Consider the following 25,514-nt stretch of genomic DNA (forward strand, 5'->3'; position numbering starts at 1 on the left):
TGTATCACCTTACCCAATATATTCATCTTTGTTCTCCTCAGTCACCAGGATATTGGAACCTCCCAGCTTCAGGTCATGTGAAGTAACCTTTCCCAAAATTTCCATGTCAACAGAAAAGTACATTTCTAAGCCACATTCTTCAATGTTGTTGTCTCTAGGTGATACAAATATACATTGATTAATTAATGTATCTAAGTTGACTTTAAGAAAATGCCTTATTGAAAGATAAATCTTCAAACCTTATCCAGATAAGGGAGTTATAAAATTCAGTATCAATAGATTCCAAATCCTTAATAGTCAGTTTTTTACTTAGCATACGCTTGTAGAATGGTAAAGAGAAACCAGTATCAATAAACTTCCCATGAAAAAGTGCCTGCCAAGAGAAATAAAAATTTTTACTTAAAAATTTATAAAACAACAATTTTCTTATTTAGAGCACAATGATAACAGAGAAAACGTGAGGCTTCACAGGCCAAAATAAGCACTTAAATAAGCAACCGGCATAAATCATGAAAACCAAAATATTACATGAAATGTATTAAGTATGAAACACAAAATACAAAGTTAAATGACTTCAAACACTTAGCTCTATCACATCCTATCGATAACTGTCAACAAGGACGGTAAAGGAACAAAACCCCCACTCTTTCTAGGATGTTTTATAAATTAAGTTACCTACCTGGATGCAGAAATATAGGAAAAAACCTCAGGGCTCCTGTGCATACATCAGCAAGACAAGACCCCTCCTTCTACTCCTTTCTGACCACAGTTGCTTAAGAGATTTGCAGGACTAACTCCATTTGCTTTCACTGTTGCTCACAACAGCCAACACAGGAAGTGCCAGACCCTCTCAGCACCCCAACTCTCACCACCAATTGCCCATCCACTTCAAAATCCAATTCCATTTCTCACACCTCCCCTCACTCCCAAAACCATCTCTATGATTTGCCCTTTGAAGTTTGTAATCCATCATTAACAAAATCCCCCAGATACTCAACTTGTTCACTGAAGATCCTTTAGCACCTTGATTTAACAAACCTCTGGCACTTTTCTGAAGACTTGTTTCCCCTCAAGTCCTCCGTGCTGTTTCTCTCCCATCCCCTTCATGTCACCACGCCTGGAAGTAGGGCAGGTGTTGCTCCTCATTACTAATTCCTCCTCCTCAAATGTGCCCGTCTTCCAACTCATGGCTTCATACTGCCATTAGTGGCTCACCACCCTCACCCTCACGTTGCTGTCATCAACTGTAGATCTCTGGGTTTCTCCTTGTTACTCCCTCAATGACGTGTTCTTCTACACTACCATCATAATTTTGGACATTTCAACATCTAAACATTCTTGACATCAATGACCTTAGATACTGTTACTAGCAATAACTGTTTTCCTTCACAAACTCAATTTGAACCACACCTAATTTTCTAGCTCACTGCCTTTTGCAATTTTTGACTCCACCGGAATCTAAAGAATACATGGAACCTTATCACTGTTTCTCAGCTTCTCAAAAAAGTTATTTCTCCCCTTATTCAGTTTTGACTCCATCATCAATAATTAAAATTACTCTCTTGTATACCTTCAAACCCAGCCTCTCCTCAATGAATTTCTGGCAAAATCCAAAGCCCAGCTAAACACAACCCTTAACCTACTCCATGCCTGTGCCTAGGTACCGGAACATGCTAGAAATGCACATACAACCATGCTGACTAGTTCATAACCAACAATCTCCAGTGGGAGCTTGGTGGGAGCCTGATAATCATTATTTCCCCACTGCAGTCACTCTCCTGGGTGACTATTTCATTCCTCAAATAGTTCTTTTCTCTACTTCTCACTCTGAGCTAATGGTCTTGCTTTTTCTCTTACTCAAGATCACTGCTCCTGTATTCCCTATCTCTTTGACCTCATCAAATTCTCTTTTCTTACTTAATCATGATTATCTGCATGTAAATATTTTATTCTCCTCCCATTCTCGATTCCATATCTATTTCTAGATACCACCCAATTTCCCTATCATCCTTTACAGCAAACTTCCTTAAAATATTTGTTTATATTTGTCATCTCCATTTCTCTTCCCATTTTCTCTGGATTTCCCTCCCACCAATCAACTGTTCCTCTCTACTGCTCCTGAATATCTTTCCGCTGGCCAAATCAAATGGTTACTTCTAAGATCTCATGTTGCTCACCATACCAGCACTCTGGACAGGGCTGGTCATCTTCCTTCGTCTTCTAGTAACTGTTCTTGTTTGTTTGATTCTCCTACCTCCTCTGCCTCAGCTCTTTTGCTGGTTCCTTCCCATCTCCATGACTTACTTGCAAATGTCCTTAAATTTCTTCTCTGTCTACTCTTATTCCTTAAATAATCACATAGCCCTAACCTAGCTAGATACCCCCTCATTGCCAGACTTTTATACTCAACTACCTATTATATATCTCCATTTGGAGGTTAGACCTACATTTTTTCCAAATTTGAATTTTGATTTTTCCCAACCCCAAAAATGTGCTCTTGCCACAACCCTGCCACCTTACAATACAGCAAATGCAACCAGACACACAGGCCATAAATTTTGGTGCCATACTTGACTCTCTCACGCTGTGAATTTAAGCCGTCTGAAAGTTCTGTTAGCTCCAGAAACCAAACCACTTCTCCCTACCTCCTTTGCTATATTACTCAAGTCCAAGACACTATCACCTCTCACCTGGATTGTGGCAAATGGTCTCTCTGCTTCCACTGTTGCTTTCCTCTGCCCCTAATTAGTCTCTTTTCTACACAGCAGCAAGTAGACTTAGTAGCCCCATCTCTGGCCAAATTCTTTCTCATATACTCTGTTCCATGCATACTATTTTTTAATCAAAAATGTAATTTCACTTTGGAACTTTTTTCTTGCTGTTCCTTCTGCCTAGAAAGTCATTCTCCAAGATATATGCATCATTCAATCCCTTGCTTTCACATTTCTCTTTATGTGCTACCCCTCAGAGAGGTTTCCTCTAATCATGCCATATAAAAAAAGCAACACTCCTTTTCCCTCAGCACATACTTATGTGTTATTCTGTCTCCCTCTAATAGAATTTAGATACTGAGAGCAGGGACTACGTCTTTTCTTCATGGTTTCCTCTATGTCATACTATGATGCCATAGTAGGTGCTCAATAAATATTTGCTGAGTGAATAAACATAAAATGTACAAATAAACACAAATATTTCTGAAAAGACAATAGTCCCACAAGAGCTTCTGCAAAGTTCTGAAAACTCCCAAAATATCAGTCGGGTGCAATTGTTATACAACTCAGATTTTCCTTTTATACAGAAAAAGTCACACTGTAATCAAGCTTTACCTATAAAATCAAAGGACTTTTAATAGCTAAGCAGCTACATTAATAATTCTCATATTCACAATCTTGATTTCATACAGGTACTCAAAAAATATGCTGTTCTTCTTTCTAGGCAAACTTCCTTGGTAACAAAATTTGTAAATATACACAATCAAGGACAACATGGATAATTTTTTTAAGTCCTCCCTAAAATATTTTTGAAATAAGCGAGTTTGAATAAATAAATAAATAAAGGAAAATTAGGACTCACCATAGCAATAAAGCGACCAATAAAACAGAAGTATGAGAGATGGTCTGGATTAATGGTTGATGCTGGATTTATTTGTAGACAATAGTTGTTCTTGCCAGCATACTCAAATAAGCAATACATGGGGTTCAAAACTTCATGTGAAAGCAAGAAAAACCATTCTCTAAAAGAAAGTAAGATTATTTTTTAGCATTCATACATACATGAATTTAAAAACATCTTAAATATACCCATGCACATATCATATCTCTGCTCAACAGCCTTTAACAACTTCACTGCCCAATTCCTCAGTGCTCCAGTTAAGTCTTCCTATGATCTGACCCTCCATCCAGTCACCTGCAGTTCCTGTGATGCCAAACCACAAACTCAGTGCCACTCATAGATATCATGCTTCTGTCTATGCTGTAACTTTCATTTGAGTATGTCTCCTCAGTGTCAGCTGGGAGGTCCCGCTTTTGGGTAGGTCCCGCTTTTGCTTTCAGTCAACTTAGATATATCCTGCTTCAGCAATTTTTTGAAGCAACTTTCAGCATATTGATTTGTATCAATCACTGAATACTTTGTGGTATTGTGATAACAACCACAATATTATTCATCTTCCCATACATGCATGACCTGCCCATCCACTAGACTAGAAGCTCCTCAAAAGGAAAAGCCATGTCTTCATATATATTTTTGTATCCTTAACTCACAGGCATTCTAGGATCTATATGCAATAGGTTTTAGTAAGTATTTGTTGGTGATACTGACATAGAAAGCATTACTACTACAAAAGTTTTACATTTATTGCCAATGTATTACAAATGGAACTAAAATTAAAAACACGAAATCTTTCAATGTGATAAGCATACTCTAACTTATTACCACCTATGCTGCCTCATTTATCAAAGTTGAATACATGAAATCCAACTAGATAAAAGATTAATAATTCATAACACAAAATAAATCCAATCTGCAACACTCTCTTTAAAAGAAATTACTTCTAAAGCAGGGTTCCAAGCTCAAATGCTTATAGTGACCATCAGTAAGTGGTTTCCTTCTCTACACAAGCCTCATATTCTCTGCTTAACCACAACCCCTCATTCTTCATTGTATTCCTGATAAAAGTTATTACCACTTTTAAGGAAGAATTCTTTCTAGGCAGATAATCATTGTCCTTAGATGACAGGGCAGTGGTGGGCACAGAGTGAAATGAAAAAGAATGTATCTAACCTACAGGGCTGAATCAGCTACTGAGATTCAGCCAATTGATGTCATGTGAGAAGGTGGGAATGTGGGTCTAAGGTTTTTAAAGAGAAGCCAGAAATCTTGATTCTTAAGCATAATCTAGTGATTTTCTTTAATGCTGTCAAATAATTGAAAAAGTTAAAAAATCACAATGGGAGACATTATTAGGCAGGCCAGATCTAGCCTGGAAACCCATTTACAAAAGCTTTTCTTTATAAAGCTTTAAAAATACAATCTCAGAAACTGCCTAATAGGTAGAGAAGGGAGTCTCTCCCTATAAAAAATCAACTAAGAAATGACAAAACACCAATTAACCAAACTTAATTCAGTCCCAATATAGCAGTTGAACCACGTGACTTCCCACTGGGACAAGGTTGAGGTAAGACATGCCCCCCAGGGAAAGGATTGACAGGTCTGTGAGAATGTGTTTAGACACAAAAAAAACTAGAAATAAACTTTCTAGTTGCTGCAAATCACTTTTAGCAAACAGCAGCCCAGAGAAAATGGAGTATGTTCAAAAGAAGAATGCCTATAACATGGTATCTGACCTATATATCCTGACACTAAAAGAAAAGAAGGAAAAATTCTAACTAACAAGAGGTGGAAGAGTTCATTTTCAACATATCCTTTCCTATATTCTCAAATAAACTAAAGAGAGAGGTTAGAAAATTATGAGACAACAGATGAGCTAGCAGAGCCTAGAGAAGAAAATGAAGAAAACAGTAAAGCCACTAATGAAGAAAAATCACATTAGAAGCAACAAAATGTAGGGCAGTACTGCATACAGTGACATGAGGATAGGTTTGAGAAAATTCAAACAAAGTGGAAAAGCACACAGATAAAAATAATCAGAGAAAAGATGACAGACATGTAAGACTGACAAAGAAGATTCCACATACCCATGACTGATGTTCCTGAAGAAAAATGGAACAAATGGAACAGAAAAAATTTTCAAAGACATAATAGAAGAAAATTTCCCTTAAATTAAGAAAGATTTTAATATGTTCCTAAGAAAAGATATAAAACAGTCAATAATGAAATTAATGAACTTCAAGGAAAAGGACTGTGTAGGCACCCAAAGAAAAAGTTTCCTACAAGGGGCTGTCCTTCCACTGCATAGTGTTGTTAACATTCAGTGCTAGAAGACCGTGAAGCAATGTCTACAGAGGAGTAGAGAAACTGGAGTTGCATAAGAAATTTGCATCTAGTGAAGTTGTTTATATACAAAAGCAACAGAAAATACATTTTCAAACATGCAAAACTAGAGGAGTATATCACCCTTGTGAAATCCTAAATAAATTAAAACTAATACATGAATCAAAATTAAGAATTTGGGAATAAGAAAATCATGGTATGGAGTAACTGGATATGTGCATTTAAACCTTCAAAACATAAAACTAAACCCAAATAGTTGAGGTAACTATGAGTGCAGACAAGTGTATGAATGTTATAAAGTCAGACAGTAAAAATAGTACATTTCATTTCTAAGATATACCTATTTTTTAATGTCTGAACATTTCTGAATTGAGATAAATCACAACAGATGTGATATGAACATTTACTGTGATAGGTAGTGTTTCTTTTCTGAAAAAGCTTAGTAATACATTCAAGGAGAAAATATGTTAATTAAGCAAACCTCTGATAATTGCACATATATGCTCCCACCTATCTCTTTTTGCCTGCTGTACTAAAATTATGATTTTTGTAATTCTGTACACTTCTGAAATACTAGTTTAAAAAGATTTGTTCCTATGAAAAGCAGGTTTAATTCTTTTAAAAGATTTAATGAAAGTGTTCTGCTTAAAAATAAACTTGTCAAATTAGGTGTGGGCAAAGCAAAAAAGTTGTTCATTAAAAAAAAAAAAGGATTTCCCACTCTTATTGCTTCACATTTCCCACTTTAACAATCTATTTAATGAATGTGAAAAACTATTCTCAAAAGGGCTCAGATTGTATTAAAACACAAACATAAAACTAACATATACTGTTACAATAGCAATAATTAAGATCCATTAATTTTGGTATCTGCATACAATGTAATATTATGCAACCATTAAATGAGAGAAGTATTAGTGTCATAAAACAAAGGAGAGTATTAATAGCTCCATACAGGCTATGAAAAGATGTCCATGAGATATAAAACGATAAAATGAAGTTGCTATATTGTACATGTTGTATGATCAATTCGGTTTCAAAAAAAAAAAACAAAAACCAGCAAATATATACTATATCACACATACATACAAATTTATATATATGCAGAGAAAACGTATAAGATAAATAAGATAGTAGTAACAGTTACCTCTAGAATTGTGCTAATATTTTAACTTTTGTTTTTAAAATAACTGGATTGCTACTGAAAAAAAAGTATCTTTTCAAGAATACACCCAATGCATACAATGGAGACATACTTATTTCAAAGCAAATGTGCGTTTATTTTACCTTGCTAGACCACCATAATCAAGTCCTTCTTCTCCTCTAAATATTACATATAATCGCCTTCTCAAGTCATAGGGTTTTAATGCCATAATCTAAAACAAAAACATGGATACTTAAGCACTCATACAGCACAAGTTTCTTCCAAAACAATTCAATTTAAATTTAATCTCCACTTCCAAAATAACACATTTCCTTATCTTGTACAATGCCTTTAACTCAAGAGATAAACTGGTATGTTCCACAAACTAGTAGAGATGTACCTTACTCTATTAAGCTTTCTGTGATTTACCTTCTAAAATCTCTTTCCCCTCTTTTAGTATTAAACGGTAGTTCTACTTTGGATCAGTGGCAACAGAGGAAGAGTGACACAGAAAGCTTTTAAGTTTAGAAAATAGTCCTTCCCCTGTCACGCCCCAAATTACCAGAATCTTGTAAAAGGTGACTTATACTTTTTTAACTGGCAACATCTGATAAGAAGCAAAGAGCTTGTTCTGGGTCCTGCTTATACCACATATTCCATTTCTCAGTAGGAAAGGGACTCAGTCAGCTAAAGCAAAGAATTATTTATACAATACCCATATCCAATTTCCATAGTCTTTATGCCTTACATTGGATTACTAGCAAACAGGTTTTACTTCTGGATAACAATTAACTACTTCCACCACACATCTGTCAAAACCAAAGCCAAGACTGATGTTCGTGTGACGGCACAGCTCACCAGCAGAACTTTGCCTCATAGGCAGTCATGCACATCAAATAGACCATCATTCTCCCCACACCAGAGGACAAGGCAAAATAAAGTCTTTCGTGACTTGGATGTACAACTTACTACAATAAAGCTCAAACTACAATAAAGCTCAAGAACTTAGAGCAAGCTAAGAATTAACTCCAACCAAAAAAAAGTTTTGATAATAGCTACATTAAGTATCTTGCCCAAATTCCAACAGCTAGTAAAATTAAACTAGGATTTAAACATCTCTGACTTTAGAATGCTGCTATTTTGGCTTGTTTATGTACAAGTCCCTGTGTACATGTATACACAGGGGCTTTCAATTCATCACTGTAATACTTTTGGGAGAGGAATGAGAAGACTTTTATGAAAAATTCTCCACATCATCAGAAAAAAATTTAATATTTTGATATTTTATCTTTATATATCTATATATATAGATGATTCAGGAAAGGCGGACATATTACATTCATTTATTCATTCACCAAATGTTTACTGAATACTTGCTTTATGCAAGACACTATTCTAGGTACTGAGCATAACAGCAGTAAGTGAGGTAGTTTGTGCTCCCATGGAGCTTACCTTCTAGTAAGGGAAACAAATAAAATGGGTCAAGTGGTGCTAAGTGTTATTGAAAGAATAAAGTAGCATAAATGGCTAGAATGGGACTATGAGGGAGGTGAGCAGGGACTGCCATCTTAACTACTGAGCTCAGACAAGGTCTCTCTAAGACCATAACCTTTAAACAAACCTACAAGAGGTAAGAATGAACATTAGGGTTACTGAAGAATACTTAAATGGAACAGAGTATCTATACTGATTCAATTTTAATTTGGTAGTATTATCAAGACTTGTTTGAGTTAATAAAATCTCAGAAAATTTAGTGTCAAAATGTATCAACTTGTTCCAGAAGCTGTTTAAGCTTTATTTAAAATGGACATAATGATAAGAGCTACCTCAAAGGGATGTTGTGATAATGAATTAAAGGATAAATATAAGATGCCAGGGCCAAGCACTGGCAATCACTCAATACATGATGGGGTTTATTAGGACTATTATTATAATGGACACTCAGTAACTGGCAGTCATGGTTTAAAATTTTTAAACCCTAACTCCCTTTATATATATAGAATATAACTGAACAAGCTGTATTGTTTATTCTGATAAAATCTTCCTTACCTGTTGGAAGGAATCTTCGAACAGTGTCTGCCGGGACACATTGATCTTTACGTGACTGGGTAGTGCATTAGACTAAAAACAAAAATAACATCATGATATCATGTAAGCTGTAGTGTATATATAGTATAAAGACTAAATTATAATGAATATAAGATTTATTTACCACTGTAGTACCTGGCACAAATAACGGAAGTGAGCAAGTTTCCATCTAAAGCTGCGTTCATAAGCAATCTGTGGACCACCTTTAGTTCTAAAGAAAAAAAAAAGAAACCAAATATTAATTCAGAATAAAATTAGATATGTAATATTAAGTATGAAAATGGAGTATACCAGAGTCCTACAAATGACCACAGGAAAGTTATTTGCTAGGAAAGAAGACACATTTAATGGGCCAAGAGGCTTGAACAATAAGAATACACATACAGTGAGAAGTATGGATGGATGGGTCTTTTGTAAAGATGTAAAGAAGATTCTGGACACATTCTGAAGTTGAGGTAGGTAGAAATGTATTGTGTCAAATGCTCCTAAATCAAGTGAGACAGAACAGCAACCAACCCCTGGATTAACCATTAGCAATGTGGAGGTCACTGGTGCCCTTAACAAGTTCAGGGTTAGTGGAACTTCCTTGTGGTCTGTTTGAAAGAGAAATTAGAAACAGCAATGTACAGACAATGCTTTCAGAGCAGCAAAAGAAATGAGTTTTCACTGAATTAATTTGAAAAATGAAAAGCTGTGTTTTACTTATTTTTCATCTAGGAGAAATAGCAGCTGATGAGAATCATTCAATAGAGGAAGAGAACCTGATGATGGAGTACAAAAAGATGATAATTGTTGGGGCAATTAAATGGGAAAGGGAGGGAAAGATCTGGAGTGCCAGCAAAGGGATGGGCCTTTGATAGGAACAAAGATAGTTCATCTATAGGATCAAGAGGGAAGACATGCTGGTAGGTGGGCAGGTGTGACAGTAGGAATTTGCAACAAAACAAAACCAAAAACCCCTTTTATGGTTGCTTCTATCTTCTTAGTGATGCAAAGAAATCACACCTAAGAATGAGGATGAAGGTGAATCTAAGATATTTTTAAGATATTTAAGATATTTTAAAGGATATTTTTATCTGGAAAATTCAGATTTGTTGACTTCTCATTCCTTCACACTACAGTAGCATGATGTGGCAGTTATGAACACAATACTCTGTGAATAGACTGCCTTGGTCTGAAATCAGCTCCATTCCCTTCTGTCTGATTTTGAACAAGTTAGTTATGCTCCCTAAACCTCAGTTTCTGCACTGAAAAAGGGAAAATAGTATTATCAACCTCAAAGGGTTGTTGAGAAATAAAATGAGCTAGTTTCTACAAGTGCTTAGAGCAATCCTCTGCATATAGCAATCACTAGATAAATATCTGCTATTGTTATTATTACCACATTATGCACTACAAATTCATTCTGTAGTAACGTAAAGCAAAGATAGGTATACTGGGCTATTACTTATACAGGTTTTCTTGATCCACAAAGTACAAATCTGTTGCTAAACTTGAGGCTACCTCATTAAACAACATTTAAGAATTTCAGGTTTTCACTTACACGGATGATTTTCCATTGCGAGGATCTTTGAATGTTGTTGTTCTTGTATTATGATCAACAAAGTACCTAACACCTTCCCGAGTATATCTAATTTCCCAGCCTTCTGGCAGGGGTTCTTCATTCTGTAAGCTAAAAGACAAAGTTACAATCACAAGGTGAACATTTTCTATGCACTAAAGACATCTGAATCAAGGTTTATTTGATTCTACGTATAAATATATGTAAGATGGCTTAAATAAAGCCTTAGTACACACATACCCTTGAGTTCTTGGATCTTCCCACTGGGTTGTTTTTGTGTTATGATTCACAAAGTAAACCCTGTCGGTTGAATCCACTCTTTTTTCTAAAAAAATAAAGTGAGCATAGCATTTAATGACTATTTACTATCTATACCTTCATATATTTTTACCATCAACATATCAGCTTACCCCAGCCTGGTGGCAAAGGCCCGTATGGGTCATTTTCTGCAGCTAACATTGAAGCCTGATTGGAGAAAGGATTGGAAGGAAAAAAAATACTTTAATATAAAAGCAGAGGTAAACTAAACACTTGGTAGAACATTTTTATACCAATTTTCTAAAAAATATGATAAAGGAATGTGAATAGTCATTTCAAGATACAAAGTACATTTTAAAATGTCATGAGTTAAAAGGAGTCACTCAGTTGATAAGATCATTAGTTTTTCTAAGATGATTTAGAAATAATGACATCAATATTTTAATTTCTTAGCCCTTCTATAATAATCTATTAGGAGTAAACTGAGAGAGTAGAGCTACAGAAAATTGTTGTGTTTAAATGAAAAATATTGTTTGTTTAAAAGTGCAACAAATTCTCTTTAAAACAAATGCCTATTAATAAAAACAAACCAACATTAAAATCCAGTATCATCTTTATACAAATAAATTTTTATCTTAATATTAATATCTTTTATATATTCATACATAAAATCATTCAAGCTTAGATATATTATAACCCAGAAATATAGTCAAAAGAAAATGTAAACATTCTATCACTTTTAAAAATGATAAATATAAAAATCATCACCTGAAAAATTAAAGCTTAATGAAAAAGGATATGCATCTTGATAAATATTTTATAACCTTACAACAGATACTGTTAATTTTACCCAATATCCATTTCCCACACTTCCTTCTTTGACACTCAAACCACTGTTTTGTTCAAGGTAGCAATGTGTCCATCTAATAATTCCATTCCCAGCCTTCCTCACAGCTGGGTTGGTATAATGACCAGTTCCAACCAGTGAGTACTGGCACAAGTCCCTGGTAAGGGCATCCCTTTCTGAGTAAAAAGGCAGGGCTTGCAAGGGCTTCTCACTCCTCTTTCCCTTTCTTCTTGCCTACACTGGGTAATGAAGCCCAAAGGACAGCAAATCTTATGACTGAGGTAAGAAAGATGAAGCATGGTAATGATGCACAAAGAATTGCCAGGTGGCATTACTGAGCCAATGTAACTGTTAGCCCTGGGCTTTTATCCCAGACTTGTGCTATACTTAGATAATTACACCTCAACCTATTTAAGGATGTCCTATGCAGGAGAACACACTTCTAATACATCCCTATGACCTAATTCTGACCCAAAGTTTTCATGTATACAGCTAAGTTGGTCAGATTTTCAGATTGCATTAGATTTTTTGGACAAAACTATCTCTAATCCCAGGAATACCTCTGGTAGGCCAAACATATTAAAGTGTTGATGGGAATCAGAATAGCTGGAAAATGGCAAGACTGGTCTTAAGTAAAATAACTGATTTAAAGCAAAAAATGATTATTATTAAAGGCAAAGGACTGGGGACTAGCAAAGACAAATTATTTCATTTAGAAATTTTTACTTATGAAACTATCACTTAATAAAGACAAAAACTATACTTCTGTTAGTAAACTAGAATTTAAAAAACTTAGAAGTGTGTATGTATATCAGAAATACTTATTATTTATTAAAGAGAAAATAAAAAATACCTTGCAATGTAGTCTATAACGTTTAAAAATCACCAAAGTAGAAAAGAGTAAATGCCTGGAGGAAAGAGTTGTACTGACATCTTAAAATCTGCTATTACCGAATAGAGGTATCGCTGGTTGAACTGTTGCATAGCTCCCTGCAGCTGATTCCGCTGAGACTGCCATTGCTCAAAGTTTCTAACAGACTCCATGGTAGGCCGCTGCCAGGTCGTTGTTCTGGTGTTATGATCCACATAATAAACTCTGCCACGATCATCAACTCTTCTTTCCCAACTACCGCAAATAAGCATTAATAAACATTAAACAAGAATGTCTTAATATTAGAAACTGGAAAGTACTGAGTTAACAGTTCACTCATATAACTTAAAAAGCAAGTGAGACATGACAACATAATTTTAAATATTGACATTCTTCAGAAAAATTCTGAACATGTAACTTGCTTTTTTTTTTTTTTTTTTTAGCTAAATTGCCTTCCCATTCTACTACTACATGATTTCTAAGAACTGTCCAAAAAAGGAGCCTAATACTGAACAATCTTAGCATCAATCTGACTGCCCTCTCTCTTTTTCTTGTTAAGAAGTTACTGCATGCTTACTGGATAGCTAGCAATCTCGCCCCTTTAGCCACTGCCTAAGTTCAGGGCTGTAACTCCACCCTTACAGGTCTTTAACATTCCTGCTATTATGTGGCTGCTGCACACAAGCACAGGTTCAACTGTGTCATTCTACCTAGCACAGCTCTCCAGCACAGCATAAAAATGAACCCATTCACTATTTCAGTCTCATCTCCCCTAAGATCTTTCAAGGGACCCACATGAGAGCCAAATCAACTACCTGCTGGGCCCAAATATATCATATTTCATGTTGTCATCTCTTTGAATATTCCCTTAAGACAAACTGCCCTTCCTTATTTTGCCACCAACTGGAGTTCTCCCCATTCTCCCAGGTTCAGTTAACCAACCTTAAGTCAATTTGTGCTATTAACTTATATAGCTTGTTTGAGAAACCAGACAAGCCTAGGGTTCTCCTACCCTGCCCCCATCTCAGCTCCCTTGCCAACACTTCTTCTTTGTGCCATTAAACCATACAATGATTTAAAAATCCTTTCAGCAACACATCTCACAAAAATAACATTTCTTGTTTTGAATTTTCTGGACTTTGTGTTGTATATTGGTGGACTTTAACTTACATCTGGAAGGACAGATATTCTGAGTAGCAAAGACAGTAAGGAAAATATTTCAGGCACAGACACTATTTGAGGAGAATATAAGTAATTCCACTAGCTATCAGCACAATATATAAAAAAAAGTTATGAAATATAAGAACACAAAGGAAAAGGATCTGTTTGTGAATTTTTGTGAAAGACAGCCTAACAGAATGAATTTATTTAGCATATAATAGAAATCTTTTTATGTACTTAAGACCCTCTATCATTTTAGCCATAATGTAATACAATTTCACTTGTAGTAATCTTTTAGATTGTAACTTTGAACTACTCTAACATCTCTTATGTCATTAAATCTCATGAAATAACAAAGCTTAGATCACTATCTTTGGAGAACCATAGACATACATTTTTCTCAATAGGCCTTTCATTCCTTAAAAAATAATGACAAGCACTAAATTTGGACCAAAATTCTACAATTACTCTCAGTAACTCATGCCAGTGCTTGACAATCTCTACAGGAAGCCACTTCAGACTAACTGTAGAAGAGATACGATATAACAAATCTCCTTTACTGAAGTTGCCATTCACAAAAGTAAAGGAAGGAAATATAACATGCACAATGAAAGAATCATGTTATGTTTTAATAAATAAATTTCAGAAATCACATGTATATAATAAAACACAACTGGAGATGCATAAAGATGCCACATACCCTGGAGGTAAAGGTTGAGGCCTCTCCCATGTAGTCGTTCGAGTGTTATGATCCACATAATAAGTTCTACCATGAGGATCTTTTCTCTGTTCCCACCTTTAATAAAAATGCAAATACAAAAGTAGAAGATAATAAACTAAGACAATCTGAAAAATCATTCCATCTTAGAATCAGGAAAATTACCGGTTTTACTTCAAAAGGTTATATATACACACACATATAAAAGTTTCTTTTCCCAATTATCAGTGTCGTTTAAGTTCTTAATTATACATTTTTTTTTATTAACAGTTTTGGAAACTCAGTAAATACAGTTAGCAAATGAGTATAAAGTAAAAATAAGTCTGCTTCTCCCTCTTTCTCTGCCCCTCCCCCTGCTGGTGTGCTCTCTCAAATAAATAATATCTTAAAAAAAATGAAAAAGACAAATTTAACCAAAAGTAGAGGAAATTTCAGCCTAATATCACACTCAATGTTAATGAGGTAATATTCACTTTTGCCTGCAATTTCAAAAATATATCTCTAAAAGATTTTTAGAAAAAAAAAAAGATTTTTAGCTGAAACTGCATTAAAGAAATATGTGGGACAATGCTCCAAAAAATTTCTTCTATATGCAAACAGTGTCTTTTTGTATATAACTATCTTCCTCTTGCTTCTGATAAAACTCCTGAGTTTATGGGCATCCCAATTTCATCTTTTTCTGTTCTATCTAAAAGAGTCTCAACTTCTTATTTTCCCTACTCTTGTTTTCTCCTCTGTGACTCCTGTTTCTTCTCCATTCTTTCTGTAATACGGTATAGAAAAAAATGATAAATATAAAATATAAAAACCTGATTATTTCTGATGTTAGCATTCCTGTTTTCAATTGAAAGTAGAATAAATGGAAGTATTTTTTCTCCCTCTTAAATAAACTCAGGAACTCAATTTAATTTGATTCCTTTCGGATTAGAGAGGCCTTTAATTATTAAGCTCTTTTTTGTTTCTTAAGAGTTACTTTTTTGAGAGAGAGAGAAAGAGAAAGAATCCCAAGCAGACTTCCTGCTGTCCCTGGAGCCCAACATAGGGCTCAATCTCACCTGAGATCATGACCTGAGTGAAATCCAAGAGTTGGACACTCAACCAACTGGGTCACTCAGGCACCCCTAAATTTTCTTACATGATGATTACACATATTAAGGCTATTGACTAAGCAAGGTACACACATACTTTTAAAAGACATGCAAAAAAAATTAATAGTTTGCTTAAGCTGCATCCAATAAATATAAGTCACAAAATGCCTCAATAGTAGCTATGAACAAAAATGCTGAAGTTCACAACTGACTCAGGATCATGTAAGTTGTTAAACTTATCTATTAAAAAATTACTATCGCTCTCTTCCCTTTTGCAGCCATTGCTGAAGCACTGGCAGTCAAAATGAAATTCAAACCCTTTGTGACTTTTGATTAGAGCAAGAACTAAACAAGACATTTTTTTCTCTTTTTTTTTTTTTTTCAAACAAGACATTCCAATGCACCTTCCCACATTTGGAAGAAGATTATGTCTTCCTCTCTTTCCAAAGAGCTGAGACAGAAGTACAATGACTGATCCATGTCCATCCAAAAGGATGATGAAGTAGAGGTTGTGCGAGGACACTACAAAGGCCTGAAAGCTAGCAAAGTAGTCCAGGTTTACAGGAAGAAATATGTCATCTACACTGAACAAGTATAGTGAGTGGTACAGTGAGTGAAGGTGAATGGCACAACTGTCCATGTGGGCATTCACCCTAGCAAAGTGGTTATCACTAGACTAAAACTGGACAAAGACTGCAAAAGAGATCCTTGAACATAAAGCTAAATCTCACCAATTTCGGAAAGACAAAGGGCAAGTAGAAGGAAGAAACAAGTGAAAAGATGCAGCAATAAAATAATCATATATGACTTTAGTAAATAAAAAACTGTTAAACTGAAAAACAAAATAAAACAAAACACTGTTGTATAAAATCTTACACAGCCATGCTACCCTGTACTACAAAAATTTAGGTATTTTTTTTTTTTTTACAAAAAAGCATTTCAGATTTTCAGATTTTACTTGCTTTTATTTTATTGCTTTTATTTTTTTATAATAAAAAAACCCTGAATTCATCTTTTTCTGTTCTATCTCAAAGACTTTCAACCTCTTATTTTCTCTACTCTTGTTTTCTCGTATTTGCTTTTACATAATAAAAGTTCATGGGAAGGCAGGATTCAAATATGAAATTTTATTTTTAAAACATTTCAGGAATATTTGCAATACATATCAATCACCAATTGATATGTATGAAAGCTCAAAAGCCCAAAACAAATATCTTCAAAATGTATGAAGTTTCAAGAACCTCCTGATAATGGTATTTATGCTATTTTTAGGTATTCCTGTAATCAGTCCTTGGATTTTTGTTGCAATTCTGCAGCAGAATTTCCAGGTTTCCATCCTTTCTTTAAAATACTCTTTACCATGTTTAATTTAGGTTTAATTTTTATCAAAGTTATATACATTTTCACATAGTTTTATACCTTCCTAGTTATATAGTTATAGATATCTTCATACATACAGACTACGGGGCTCACTATAAAAAACAATGCCTGCTGTCCCCTTACTTCATTTTCCATTCCACAAAGGCAACACTTTCAACTGTTTTAGCCAATTTTTTTAGTATTTATCTGTTTTCATATTAATAAGCTTACTTTATTATTTTATATTTAATTTCAAACAATATATATTGATTTCTCACTGTGAAGGTGAAGCTGTTAGTCTCCGTCCTGCAAACATATATATGCATATACACTCTGTAACACTCACCCTCTGTTGACCATTCCAAACACACACATACATTCCACGTCTTTCCCTTATGATATAAAACCCTCCTGACAACTGAGTCATGGAACCTAACATGTCTTTTGTCTCCTTTCTTCCCATTTCCTTATTTTCTATGTATTTATTAAACTCCAAATACTTTGGAGCTGCATAAATGTTCTCTCAAACTATTCAGAGTCATCAGGTATTTATTAATCACAGTTGTCTCCCAATGAGCTGTTGGTCTCACAAGGCCAACTGGGAAGCCTGCAGCATGCCTGCCATTTTGGCCTTCCTTTCATCATCATCCTCCTGGTGATTCCTTTCATTCCCTTTCCATCAAGACACTTAAGATCTGGAGCCTGTGTCTTTCACATTCAGTAGCTAATTTTAGAGAAAGACGAGTCCTGGTAGCTTCCTAAGAGAGAATACATGGGAAACAAACTTTGAAAACGAAGGCTGTCTGAAAATATATTTATTCTATGCACACACTCTACAGTGTGGCTGATTACAGAAATCTAAATTGTGTTTAATTTCCCTCAACTTTGAGTTGGCCTAATAACTTCTTGTGCTGATTCTGAGAACTCTAATACTATTCTGATAAGTATGAGATCTGCTCTAATTCTCTTTTTAAAATGTTTGGGAATGTTTAAATATTTTTTTTTTGGCCCCAACATAGCTAAAATTTTCACAACACGGCATCTTAAAAGAGATCCATTTTCACTCATTATTCTGAGTTTTGCTCAGCCCTCCACCCCCGTTTCTTAAAAAGATTTATTTATTCAGAAGAGACACAGAGAGAGAAAGACAGAGAGAGAGTCAGAGATATAGGCAGAGGGAGAAGCAGGCTCCCCACAGGGAGTCTGATGCGGGACTTCATCCCAGGACCCCAGTATCACACCCTGAGTCAAAGGCAGACACTCAACCACTGAGCCACCCAGGTGTCATTGCTGAGCCCCTTTAATAAGAAAATCCATATCCTTCCCTCATGTTTGAGTTTTCATTAAGGATTTCCTCCCATTTTCTCTTTTTCTGGAACTTTTCTCATCAGACCCTTTGAACTAATACTCTACATTTTCTATTTTATTTCTTTTATAAATCTTTTTGTTCAATTTTCTGGGTAATTACTTTACCTCTATGAGCCAAAATTTCCACTGAATTAGATTTCTAAGAGCTCTTGGTTCTCTAAGTATACTGTATTTACAAAACCTCTTTTGTTTTTTTTTTCAATAATAAATTTATTTTTTATTGGTGTTCAATTTGTCAACATACAGAGTAACACCCAGGGCTCATCCCGTCAAGTGTCCCCTTCAATACCCATCACCCATTCACCCTCACCCCCCGCCCTCCTCCCCTTCCACCACCCCTAGTTCGTTTCCCAGAGTTAGGAGTCTTCATGTTCTATCTCCCATTCTGATATATCCTATCCATTTCTTCTCCCTTCCCTTCTATTCCCTTTCACTATTATGTATATTCCCCCAATGAATGAGACCATATAATGTTTGTCCTTCTCCGATTGACTTATTTCACTCAGCATAATACCCTCCAGTTCTATCCACATTGAAGCAAATGGTGGGTATTTGTCGTTTCTAATGGCTGAGTAATATTCCATTGTATACATAAACCACATCTTCTTTATCCATTCATCTTTCGATGGACACCGAGGCTCCTTCCACAGTTTGGCTATTGTGGACATTGCTGCTAGAAACATCGGGGTGCAGGTGTCCCGGCGTTTCATAGCATCTGCATCTTTGGGGTAAATCGCCAGCAGTGCAATTGCTGGGTCGTAGGGCAGGTCTATTTTAACTCTTTGAGGAACCTCCACACAGTTTTCCAGAGTGGCTCCACCATTTCACACTCCCACCAACAGGGTAAGAGGGTTCCCTTTTCTCCACATCCTCTCCAACATTTGTGGTTTCCTGCCTTGTTAATTTTCCCCATTCTCACTGGTGTGAGGTAGTATCTCATTGTGGTTTTGATTTGTACTTCCCTGATGGCAAGTGATGCAGAGCATTTTCTCATGTGCGTGTTGGCCATGTCTATGTCTTCCTCTGTGAGATTTCTCTTCATGTCTTTTGCCCATTTCATGATTGGATTGTTTGTTTCTTTGCTGTTGAGTTTAATATGTTCTTTATAGATCTTGGAAACTAGCCCTTTATCTGATAGGTCATTTGCAAATATCTTCTCCCATTCTGTAGGTTGTGTTTTAGTTTTGTTAACTGTATCCTTTGCTGTGCAAAAGCTTCTTATCTTGATGAAGTCCCAATAGTTCATTTTTGCTTTTGTTTTTCTTGCCTTTGTGGATGTATCTTGCAAGAAGTTACTGTGGCCGAGTTAAAAAAGGGTGTTGCCTGTGTTCTCCTCTAGGATTTTGATGGAATCATGTCTCACATTTAGATCTTTCATCCATTTGGAGTTTATCTTTGTGTATGGTGAAAGAGAGTGGTCTAGTTTCATTCTTCTGCATGTGGATGTCCAATTTTCCCAGCACCATTTATTGAAGAGACTGTCTTTCTTCCAATGGATAGTCTTTCCTCCTTTATCGAATATTAGTTGACCATAAAGTTCAGGGTCCACTTCTGGATTCTCTATTCTGTTCCATTGATCTATGTGTCTGTTTTTGTGCCAGGACCACCCTGTCTTGATGACCACAGCTTTGTAGTACAACCTGAAATCTGGCATTGTGATGCCCCCAGCTATGGTTTTCTTTTTTAAAATTCCCCTGGCTATTCGGGGTCTTTTCTGATTCCACACAAATCTTAAAATAATTTGTTCTAACTCTCTGAAGAAAGTCCATGGTATTTTGATAGGGATTGCATTAAACGTATAAATTGCCCTGGGTAACATTGACATTTTCACAATATTAATTCTGCCAATCCATGAGCATGGAATATTTTTCCATCTCTTTGTATCTTCCTCAATTTCTTTCAGAAGTGTTCTATAGTTTTTAGGGTATAGATCCTTTACCTCTTTAGTTAGGTTTATTTCTAGTTATCTTATGCTTTTGGGTGCAATTGTAAATGGGATGGACTCCTTAATTTCTCTTTCTTCAGTCTCACTGTTAGTGTATAGAAATGCCACTGATTTCTTGGCATTGATTTTGTATCCTGCCACGCTGCCAAATTGCTGTATAAATTCTAGCAATCTTGGGGTGGAGTCTTTTGGGTTTTCTATGTAGAGTATCATGTCATCGGCGAAGAGGGAGAGTTTGACTTCTTCTTTGCCAATTTGAATGCCTTTAATGTCTTTTTGTTGTCTGATTGCTGAGGCGAGGACTTCCAGTCCTATGTTTAATAGCAGTGGTGAGAGTGGACATCCCTGTCTTGTTCCTGATCTTAGGGGAAAGGCTCCCAGTGCTTCCCCATTGAGAATGATATTTGCCGTGGGCTCTTCGTAGATGGCTTTTAAGATGTCGAGGAAAGTTCCCTCTATCCCTACACTCTGAAGGGTTTTGATCAGGAATAGATGCTATATTTTGTCAAATGCTTTCTCTGCATCTAATGAGGATCATATGGTTCTTGGTTTTTCTCTTGCTGATATGATGAATCACATTGATGGTTTTACGAGTGTTGAACCAGCCTTGTGTCCCGGGGATAAATCCTACTTGGTCATGATGAATAATTTTCTTAATGTATTGTTGGATCCTATTGGCTAGTATCTTGTTGAGAATTTTTGCATCTATGTTCATCAGGGATATTGGTCTATAATTCTCCTTTTTGGTGGGGTCTTATCTGGTTTTGGAATTAAGGTGATGCTGGCTTCATAGAATGAATTTGGAAGTACTCTATCTCTATCTTTCCAAACAGCTTTAGTAGAATGCGTATTGTTTCTTCTTTAAACATTTGATAGAATTCCCCTGGGAAGCCATCTGGCCCTGGACTTTTGTGTCTTGGGAGGTTTTTGATGACTGCTTCAATTTCCTCCCTGGTTATTGGCCTGTTCAGGTTTTCTATTGCTTCCTGTTCCAGTTTTGGTAGTTTGTGGCTCTCCAGAATGTGTCCATTTCTTCTAGATGGCCTAATTTATTGGTGTATAGCTGTTCATAATATGTTTTTAAAATCGTTTGTATTTCCTTGGTGTTGGTAGTGATCTCTCCTTTCTCATTCATGATTTTATTAATTTGAGTCTTCTCTCTCTTCTTTTTAATAAGGTTGGCTAATGGTTTATCTATCTTATTAATTCTTTCAAAGAACCAACTTCTGGTTTTGTTGATCTGTTCCACAGTTCTTCTGGTCTCGATTTCGTTGAGTTCTGCTCAAATCTTTATTAGCTCTCTTTTTCTGCTGGGTGTAGGATCTATTTTCTGTTTTTTCTCTAGCTCCGTTAGGTGCAAGGTTAGCTTTTGTATTTGATTCTTTCCAGTTTTTGAATGGATGCTTGTATTGCGATGTATTTCCCCCTCAGGACTGCTTTTGCTGCATCCCAAAGATTTTGAACGGTTGTATCTTCATTCTCATTAGTTTCCATGAATCTTTTTAATTCTTCCTTAATTTCCTGGTGGACCCTTTCATCTTTTGGCAAGATGGTCCTTAATCTCCATGTGTTTGAAGTCCTTCCAAACTTCTTGTTGTGATTTAGTTCTAATTTCAAGGCATTATGGTCTGAGAATATACAGGGGACTATCCCGATCTTTTGGTATCGGTTCAGACCCGATTTGTGACCCAGTATGTGGTCTATTCTGGAGAAAGTTCCATGTGCACTTGAGAAGAATGTGTATTCAGTTGAGTTTGGATGTAAAGTTCTGTAGATATCTGTGAAATCCATCTGGTCCAGTGTATCATTTAAAGCTCTCGTTTCTTTGGAGATGTTGTGTTTAGAAGACCTATTGATGGGCTCCCTGGGTGGCGAAGTGGTTTGGCGCCTGCCTTTGGCCCAGGGCGCGATCCTGGAGACCTGGGATCGAATCCCACATCGGGCTCCCGGTGCATGGAGCCTCCTTTTCCCTCTGCCTGTGTCTCTGCCTCTCTCTCTCTGTGTGTGACTATCATGAATAAATAAAAAATTAAAAAAAAAAGAAGACCTATTGAGTGTAGAAAGTGCTAGATTGAAGTCACGAAGTATAAGTGTATTATTATCTAAGTATGTGTTAATTTTGGTTATTAATTAATTCATATATTTGGCAGCTCCCACATTCAGGGCATATGTATTGATGATTTTTAAGTCCTCTTGTTGGATAGATCCTTTAAGTATGATATAGTGTCCCTCTTCATTTCTCACTATAGTTTTCGGGGTAAATTTTAGTTTATCTGATATAAGGATGGCTACCCCTGCTCTTTTGAGGACCATTTGAATGGTAAATGGTTCTCCAACTTTTTATTTTCAGGCTGTAGGTGTCCTTCTGTCTAAAATGAGTCTCTTGTAGACAGCAAATAGATGGGTCCTGCTTTTTTATCCAGTCTGAAACCCTGCGCCTTTTGATGGGGTCATTAAGCCCGTTCACGTTCAGAGTTACTATTGAAAGGTACAAGTTTAGTGTCATCATGATATCTATTCAGTCCCTGTTTTTGTGGACTGTTCCATTGGACTTCTTCTTAAAGGGGGATTTTGAGAGTCCTCCTTAAAATTTCTTGCAGAGCTGGTTTGGAGGTCACATATTCTTTCAGCTCCTGCCTGTCTTGGAAGCTCTTTATCTCTCCTTCCATTCTGAATGAGAGCCTTGCTGGATAAAGTATTCTTGGTTGCATGTTCTTCTCATTTAGGACCCTGAATATATCCTGCCAGCCCTTTCTGGCCTGCCAGGTCTCTGTGGAGAGGTCTGCTGTTACCCTAATACTCCTCCCCATAAAAGTCAGGGATTTCTTGTTTCTTGCTGCTTTAAGGATCTTCTCTTTATCTTTGGAATTTGCAAGCTTAACTATTAAATGTCGAGGTGTTGAGCGGGTTTTCTTGATTTTAGGGGGGATCTCTCTATCTCTTGGATCTGAATGCCTGTTTCCCTTCCCAGATTAGTCAAGTTTTCAGCTATGATTTGTTCAAATACATATTCTGGACCTCTGTCCCTTTCAGCGCCCTTGGGAACCCCAATTAAACGTAGGTTTTTCTTCCTCAGGCTGTCATTTATTTCCCTTAATCTATCCTCATGGTATTTTGTCTCTTTTTCCCTCAGTTTCCCTCTTTGCCATCAACTTGTCTTCTATGTCACTCACTCGTTCTTCCACCTCGTTAACCCCCGTTGTTAGGACTTCTAGTTTTGATTGCATCTCATTCAATTGATTTTTAATTTGTGTGATTAGATCTAAATTCTGCAGTCATGAAGTCTCTTGAGTCCTTTATGTTTTTTTCTAGAGCCACCAGTAGCTGTATAATAGTGCTTCTGAATTGGCTTTCTGACATTGAATTGTAATTCAGATTTTGTAACTCTGTGGGAGAGAGGACTGTTTCTGATTCTTTTGAGGTGAGGTTTTCCTTCTAGTCATTTTGCTCAGTGCAGAGTGGCCAAAAACAAGTTGTATTGGGAAAAGGAGAAAAAGAGAGGAGAGAAAGAAGGAAAGAAAGTAGAAATAGAAAAAGAAAAAAGGAAAAAGGAAGAAAAAAGAGAAAAAAAGAAGAAAAAGATAAAAAGGACGGAAAAAAAGGGGTGGGGAAGCAAACAGAAATCAAAAAGCAAAACAAACAAACAAACAACACCGGGGAGTATCCTCCAATTCTTTATACTATAAGTCCCTTGACTTCCCCTGGAACTTTCTAGTGCTGCTTGGTCAATAATTTTTTTTTTCCCCTGTCCGTCTAGCTGGTCTTCTGAGGGAGGGGCCTGTTGTGCTGATTTTCAGCTGTTGGCACTTGGGGGAGCTGCTCTGCCCCCTGCCTGGTGTAGGGCTCAGTGAGTAATGTTTATCCTGTTTATCCTGCGAGGCTACTGTGAGGCTCAGTGGGGGCTGTTTACCCTGTGAGGCCCCAGGAGGAACAACCACAGTGGCGTTGGCCAGCTCTGGAGCCCTGGATTCAGCTCCCGCAGTAACTTCGCAGAGCTCTCAGTCTGCGGGGGCGGGGATGCTCCGGGGGCGGGGCCGCTGATCTGTTCAGCTTGGGGCAGGAGTGTCCTTGCTGTCCTGTGCCCTCCTGGCTTCTGCCTGTCCCGGGGGGAGGCCGGATCCTGGGCTGTGTCCCCAGCGCCCTGTGCTCCCGGGCCTGTGCTGTTGGATTCGTGCCCCAGCCGCGCAGCCCCCTCTCCGCGGGGCCGCCGCCTGAGCCCCTACGAGCTCCCGGGGCCACGCAGCCCCCTCCGCGCGGAGCATCTTCCTCTGCTGGAGCCACCTCCGAGCTGCTCCAGGGGCAGCGCAGCCCCCTCCGCACGGAGCCTCCGCCCGAGCCCCTCGGAGCTGCTCCCGGGTCCAGCCGTGTGTGCGCTGCAGCCCTTTAAGGAGCTCGGTGCACTCTTCCCGGGCGCAGGTGTCTGTTAGTGTTCCAGGGAGCCTGAGGGCATCGCCGCCCTCCTGGGATCCTGCTCTAACTCCCTGTGAGAGCCTTTCCACCTGGGAAGATTGGTGAAGCTCCTGTTTTTCCGAGATGGGGCTTTCCTGTCCTGGGGGCACTCGCCGGGGCCCCTCCCCCTTGGATGCCTTTTGTTTCTTTACTTCCCCCCCTCCCCCATCTTCCTACCTTGATAGAAGCGTGAACTCTTCTCACTATAGCATTCCAGCTGTTCTCTCTTTAAATCTCAGGCCGAATTCGTAGATTTTCAGGATGATTTGAAGGTTATCTAGGTAATTTGGTGGGGACAGGTGACTTGGGGACCCTACTCTTCCGCCATCTTGCCCCTCCCCCTCTTTCGTTAAGTTTTATCTACTCTTATGTCTCTGAGCTTATTAAAACTGACTGGGACCTTAGTGTGCCTGGGTGTAGATTCTGGGATTGACTGAAGGAGCACAGAATGAGGCTATTTCCTTGGAAAACAGAGACCAGTATTTTTAGTCTTTTTTAGGGTGAGGGGTTTCAATAAAAGTTCCAATCTGGGTAGAAAGGTAAAATCCTATTGTCAATATTCTGGGATTTGAGTAGGTAAGAATGCTGTAGGTTGGAAAACTTACTTAAAACTTTATTCACTTACTCATCTCCTAAAGGTTCATTTATGTCCCGATTTAGCACAGTCCTTGCCTTTAAGTGTGCCTGGTGTCCCCAAGTGCAGAA

At 37.2% G+C, this 25,514-nt stretch overlaps 1 protein-coding gene and 1 pseudogene across 4 annotated transcripts in view; one reads left to right on the forward strand and one right to left on the reverse strand.

Annotated features, from left to right (window-relative positions):
- The window catches only part of WWP1 (WW domain containing E3 ubiquitin protein ligase 1), a 178,518-nt gene that overhangs the window by 78,583 nt on the left and 74,421 nt on the right, over nucleotides 1–25,514 (reverse strand). For all 4 annotated transcript variants that reach the window (XM_041768531.1, XM_041768534.1, XM_041768535.1 and 1 more), the window contains 11 exons: nucleotides 14,583–14,678; nucleotides 12,802–12,976; nucleotides 11,156–11,210; nucleotides 10,986–11,070; nucleotides 10,728–10,856; nucleotides 9,320–9,395; nucleotides 9,146–9,217; nucleotides 7,240–7,328; nucleotides 3,574–3,733; nucleotides 240–373; nucleotides 14–154 (listed from right to left, as the gene is read on the reverse strand). In XM_041768531.1, coding sequence (XP_041624465.1) covers nucleotides 14–154; nucleotides 240–373; nucleotides 3,574–3,733; nucleotides 7,240–7,328; nucleotides 9,146–9,217; nucleotides 9,320–9,395; nucleotides 10,728–10,856; nucleotides 10,986–11,070; nucleotides 11,156–11,210; nucleotides 12,802–12,976; nucleotides 14,583–14,678 — 1,212 coding nt within the window. The remainder of the gene's footprint in view (nucleotides 1–13; nucleotides 155–239; nucleotides 374–3,573; nucleotides 3,734–7,239; nucleotides 7,329–9,145; nucleotides 9,218–9,319; nucleotides 9,396–10,727; nucleotides 10,857–10,985; nucleotides 11,071–11,155; nucleotides 11,211–12,801; nucleotides 12,977–14,582; nucleotides 14,679–25,514) is intronic.
- On the forward strand, nucleotides 15,247–18,673 carry LOC121498538 (annotated as a pseudogene).

Source organism: Vulpes lagopus, chromosome 9 (assembly GCF_018345385.1).
Source record: "Vulpes lagopus strain Blue_001 chromosome 9, ASM1834538v1, whole genome shotgun sequence".
NCBI lineage: Eukaryota > Metazoa > Chordata > Mammalia > Carnivora > Canidae > Vulpes > Vulpes lagopus.